We start from the raw sequence: 6,050 nt of genomic DNA on the forward strand, positions 1-6,050 counted from the left end.
CTAATAATCCCTACTAAATGTTAATAGTACTCCCTCCGTCCCAAATTACTATTCATTTTGGTTTTTCTAGATTCATAATTTTTGCTATGCACCTGGATATATGTTATGTCTAGATACGTAGCAAAAGGTATGTACCTGAAAAAGTTAAAAAAATAGTAATTTGGAACGGGAAGGGAAGTACTCAAAACATGGAAAATATACGGTCGATAGATCCAAATCTTCAAAAAGTGAAACACTAGCTCCTTTTCACGAGGTAATTTCTTCATCGTCTTATATCATGGCACTCATCTTTTCTAATACACCAGCACCCCTATCTTGTGGTGGGTACCAAATCCAGGAGCCAAATTGATGCTTGTGGTGGGTAACATTGATACGATGGATGGACATAATGGAGCACTGAAAAGGACCTTCATAGTTCATACTCGCACAGCAGAATGGAATATGCTCATGATGCAACTGGTGCTGTGGTTGTCATTTTTTCAATACCATTTCTGCACTATCCTTTTTATCCAACCTGCTTTTCTGTCAGAATAGTGACGAGTTCGATGCTTTGCATTTAACGAAATATAGTGCTATTTGTAAGAAGAAATTATGCAATCACGTCAGGACAATTTAGGACCTTATTTTTTATAAAGAAATGAAGGAACGATAATACCGAAAAACTCAAAAAGATTTGGTGTCCCTTTCATCCGTATTCTCATCTCTCGTGCTTATCTGGCTGGATGTACTTTCTACTGGCTCATAGGCATAGTTTTCTCAAGAAAATGGCTTATTTCCATTTCCCAAAAATTTTCATCAAGCGGATGAAGCATCTTACTCTTGCTCCAGATTATGAAGATTCTTGACTATCTTAATGGTTTAGATGAAAAGTGCCAGTCAAGTGGTGCCAGATTACGAAGCTCTACGGAAAATGGCAGAAACTCAGGTGGACAGAGTACCTGGAGTTTAATTTACTTTCTTTTGCTATCTTGAATCTCTGTAACAGGCGGTCGAGGTGACTGTTTTCTTGCCATCGGAGTCTTTCCTCTATTTTAATATAGCAGCAGCTCTCCTACTAGCTCGTTTAAAAAAAAAGAGGTGGCTGTTTCTTAAATTCTGAAATTCCCTTAGTTTAGTTTCAGTTCGGACGATAATTTAGTTTCAGTTCGGACGATTTCCCTTTCGGTCAGTTAGTTCCCGACCCTCAACTCCAACGGATCCTTTCTCCCTTTCGCATTCCACTTTTCAGCCATAAAGGGAAGAGGAGAAGATTGATTTTGTCACTGCCAAGTGGGTCCCACATTTTAGGTAAATAGAAAAGGGGAAAATTCTTGTTTCTTGGAATGGGCATCGCTTGCCGCATCAAAAGCTAGAACACACCAACGTATGGTGTCTTTGTGAATTTGCTGAGGGAAATGCGAGCAAATCCGTCAAGTCATTTCATAAAGTTAGGAAATGTGACAGAAGAGGGGAAACTGCTGCAGCATGCTGAAATTGTGAAAAGGGAATTCCCCTGTAAGGCAATGAAGAGAAAGGGGAGGTTCAATCCGTTGGAGTTTGCTCTGAGTTGCTGGAGCAGTAGCGCTTTAGGTTCTGTTTGGCATGACTCCAACTCTGGGTGGAGCTGCTCCACTCCAGAACTCCAGGTGGAGCCAGCTCTGGATAGAGTTGGAGCTGTCTGGTGAGGGTGTTTGGCTGGGAGGGTGTCCCTAGCTCCAGAATAGAGGAGTTTGAGGGTAGATTGACTTTCTTGCCCCTGGCTCGATTTGAACTACTTATCACAAATATAAAATGAAAGTGCATACATTGAAGTTCAAAATAAATTACATGTTCCAAAAATTTAAAATTTTGAAATAAATTCATAGTTCCAAAATAAGGTCGTTACAATAATCATTGCACTAATTCCATGCTAGGGCAATTGATGTAGCCATACTATCACGAAAGGTATCCATAGTCACAAAGCTTGATTCCGAAGTTGATCCATCGGAGGCATGTTGAGACACGGCATACTTGTTGTATCTTTTCGGAACAGTAGCCATGTAGGTAGGATCTCTATCAAAATTAGCAAAGTCCACATCAACGCTAGAATATTCACGTATGAAATTGTGTAGAACCATAGTAGCAGCAACAATCTTCTTTTGTGTGACCATAGAATAATCGGGCATCTTGTAAAGGATTTGCCACTTCATTTTTAATACTCCAAATGAGCGCTCAATAACATTACGAACAGATGAGTGTATACGGTTGAACTTCTCTTTTGGAGTATTTGGTTCCATACCTCGATGCCACTCGGGTAAGTGGTACCTTTCACCCTTATATGGAGCGAGGTACCCCGGACAATTAGGATAGCCCGCGTCTACAACATAGTACTTGCCTACACATATGTAAAATAAAATAAGTTTGTGCATACAAATACGAAAAGGAACATAAGAAAAAATCTTTACCTTGAGGAGGATGTGGGAAGACATTTACATTTGCTTCCAATGCATGGTACAATACACTAGTGTCATGCAAAGAACCCAGTTGACCCGCAGCCACATAGGTGAAGCGCATATCAAAATCACAAACGGCAAGCACATTTTGAGTTGCAATTCCAGTCTTACCAATATATCTCACTTGTTCTTCAGGTGATAAGTACACACGAATATGGGTTCCATCAAGTGCACCAATGCAATCCTTAAAGTGTGGATATGCTCTCTTATCATTCCTAATCCTTTTGTGCACATTGCGAAAATTAGGATCTGTTGGTCTCAAGAAATCTTTTGCCATGGCAACCACACAATCTAGAACTTCATGAAATTTTCTACTAATGGTTTCACCTGAGTGTTTGAACTTATTTTGTACTCTTCTATTTGACTCACACCCACCACATGTGAATAGGAAAATGGCCAACATTTCATAAGTATTCATGTGCTTCGATAGTTTTAATCCATACCTCTCAACCAACACATCATGAAGATCTTGAAAAATAACCTCATTCATCCGAAGCATTCGGTGGCACTCCCCTGGAGTGTTTACTGTCTCCATCAGCCATCCCATTCCACTTTGTTGTGAAAACACAAACCTCGGCGGTGCCTTATCCATATATGAGTCATGATAACTTTGTGCTAGCTTACCACAGCTCTCAACCATGTTAAAAAAAATTCACCATCAGACTCACTAGATTCATCAGACTCACTTCAAGACATCTGTGAACATTGACATAAACGAAATGTAAGATACAACTGTCATACATAAATAAAATGCAATAAAATAAAATGTACCACACATGCGACAAAAATAAAATAGTAGCATACACAAATGACATCACTCTCACTAAGCCAATTTCTACTTTTCATATTTATCCTTGTACTTCCTCCTAAGCCAATTGAACCTAATCTCATTAGTAGGCAAGGTCATGAACATCTCCCTTTGCTCCTTCTTCACAAACAGTTCAGACGCCATGTAATGTTCATTGCTATCATAGCCGGCCCCACAAGCAATCACAACCTCCATCACTTCATCAATATAATATTTTCCATGTCTCTTAGAAACATATTCATTGGCTGAACTTGCCATACTTGTTACTGCTTCTTGAATTAGGAGTGCATTTCCAGACTTCGCCTTCTTACCACTTCTATCAATAGACCTTGCCAATCTTTTGCCACTCGCAGGTGGAGGAGTAATACCAATATCCTCCTCTTGTGTATCCGGAATGAATTCATCATCCTGCGGCTCACAATTGATTTCCTCATCTTGTGTCTCGTCAACATTTTCTGGTGCTTCAACATTCACAACATGAGGAGACCAATGATCAATACCAATAGTAGTGATGTCAGAAAAACACTTGGCTAATTCATCTTCATTCTCAAGACCCTTCTTTTTGAACTTTCCACAACCCGGAATTTCCTGAAATAAGAAAAATAATAGTATTATTATAAGCATTACCAACATAATCGACATATGCAAAACAAATATATCATCCAAATTGAACCAACTTACAGCTCTAGCTTTTTTCCACCATTCGTCATCCATAGCTATAGTCTTCTTTATAGGATCCCAACCAGTCCCTGTTTGCCTCAGCATTAGTTTCTTCCATGCCTTGAAATCTTCCTTTAACTTGTCCATTTGTTCTTGATCTGAGCCTTCGTAACCGCTATTCCAGCCCTTTCTTTGAACCCTTTCTCAACCTCAGCATACCCAAGTGCATTTAAGTGTGTGTTTGGCCGATTTCCTTTTCCAACTTGTTCGGCAAATAACATACACAACACTCGAGTGTTCTCCGAGTTCCAATCAATTTCAGGCATCTATCCAACTCACAAATATCATATTAGAAACCATTAATCTACAACAGTGGTACTGTCCAAGTTACCTAACTACAACAGCCTAATTTGAGTGACATTGACATTCTCATTCTCATTTCAATTACCAATTTATTAGTTATGTTTTTCAGATACTATTTGATAAGTAGTTTCAAATATTCTTCCTATCTGATCTTCTAAAAACAAGTAGTATCATTGCCGAAATTTGGAAAGACAAACTATTGCAGTTCTACCATTGTATGCTGAGCAGACAAGGTACACCTTATTTGCATGACCTTAAACCTTTGGGGCTACCAGTCAAACCAAGTAACTAATTTTACATTCTCATTCTCATTTCACATTCACATTCTCATTCTCATTTCAGTTAGCAATCAAACAAAGTTACTAATTTCAGTTACCCGCATCACATCCTCATTCTCACTGATTGTAACAGGAGATTGCATCACATTCACACTCTCACTAATCTAGAACTTCAGAAGTAACAAAAGACTGTAAGAACGAAAAACTAATGACTTCCATTTGTTATGTATCCATACCTTGTGAATCTGACCGGCGGGGGACTTCCTGCTGATGTTGTTGGATGGCTCCCGAGCGGAGGAAGGCGTCTAAACGGAGGAAGGCGGCCAGGGGCGGGGCCAGTGTGGCCGACGGCGTCGATCTTTGGCTAGCGGTGGGCCTACTGCGGAGGTGAGCGGCGGGGCATTGAGGCGCGCGGCGAACGGCGGGAGTATTGGAGCAAGCGGCGGCCGGGTGGGGAAAGACGGCCGAGCGGAGGAAGGCGGCTGGCAGCGGGGCTAGTGCGGCCGTCGGCGGGGATCTTTGGTCGGCGGCGGGGCTACTACGGAAGTGGGTGGCGGGGCATTGAGGCGCGCGGCGGACGGCTGGAGTACTGGAGGAAGCGGCGGCCGGGCGGGGAAAGACGGCCGAGCGGAGGAAGACGGCTGGCGGGGGGGCTAATGCGGCCGTCGGCGGGGATCTTTGGTCGGCGGCGGGGCTACTGCGGAGGTGGGTGGCGGGGCATTGAGGCGCGCGGCGGATGGCCGGAGTACTGGAGGAAGCGGCGGACGACTGGAGTACTGGAGGAAGCGACGGACGGCGGGGAAAGGCGGCCGGCCTGCGGGCCTCGAGCCGCCGGCGGTAGGGGTAGGGCGGCGGCGGGGGTTGGCCGGCCGAAACCCTAGCGGCGGCGGCAGGGCTAGTTGGCCTGCGGTAGGGTCGGGATGGAGGAGTCGGGACAGAGGAAAAGAGGACGGAGAAAGCAGAGGTGCGGGGAGTCTCGGAGAAACAAAACGAAGCGTTATTTTTGTGTAACGAGTGGCATTGGTGGGTAATTACCCACCAACTCCACGAGGAGGTTCAAAAGAGGGGGTTTTGGAGCAGCAAAATATGTGCTCCAAAACTCCACCCCTATTTGCACTACAGCTCCATGGAATTGGTAGCTCCATGGAGTTTTGGAGTTAGGGTGTTTGGCTAGATTTTTTGCTGGAGTGGCTAGAGTTGTGGAGTGGAGCCATATCAAATAGGGCCTTAGTTTGTGTTCCTGGTGTCAAACTTTTACGGATTTGTAATTTTTTTTTGAATATACGGATTTGTAATTTAGTTGCTTTCTAAGTAATGAAATCAGAGGCATACCCTTAACGGAGAAAGCGGTGGTATGGATAAAAATTCCCCCTGATTAGCAAAAACAATACATGCATCAAGGAGAGAGAACGCAAGAGAGAATAGCACAATACATGCGATTCCGCAACGTATTACAGAGGTTAAAAGAAA

The 6,050-nt window shown here is 43.0% G+C and overlaps 1 protein-coding gene across 1 annotated transcript; it reads right to left on the bottom strand.

Moving 5' to 3' along the window:
• Positions 1 to 1,877: 1,877 nt before the first annotated feature.
• On the bottom strand, positions 1,878 to 3,993 carry LOC140222178 (uncharacterized). Its single transcript, XM_072292380.1, has 5 exons — positions 3,961 to 3,993; positions 3,591 to 3,867; positions 3,158 to 3,167; positions 2,424 to 3,100; positions 1,878 to 2,353 (listed from the first exon to the last, which is right to left on the bottom strand). Exons 1-5 carry the CDS (start codon positions 3,991 to 3,993, stop codon positions 1,878 to 1,880), a joined length of 1,473 nt encoding a protein of 490 aa, XP_072148481.1.
• Positions 3,994 to 6,050: the final 2,057 nt, after the last annotated feature.

Source organism: Setaria viridis, chromosome 3 (genome assembly GCF_005286985.2).
Source record: "Setaria viridis chromosome 3, Setaria_viridis_v4.0, whole genome shotgun sequence".
Lineage (NCBI taxonomy): Eukaryota > Viridiplantae > Streptophyta > Magnoliopsida > Poales > Poaceae > Setaria > Setaria viridis.

Coding starts and splice junctions, on each gene's coding strand:
- LOC140222178 (XM_072292380.1), bottom strand. CDS start 3,993: ATGGATGACGAATGGTGGAAAAAAGCTAGAGCT. Junction 3,868..3,960: donor GGTGGAAAAAAGCTAGAGCT/GTAAGTTGGTTC, acceptor TTCTTATTTCAG/GAAATTCCGGGTTGTGGAAA. Junction 2,354..2,423: donor CTTCCCACATCCTCCTCAAG/GTAAAGATTTTT, acceptor ACATATGTGTAG/GCAAGTACTATGTTGTAGAC.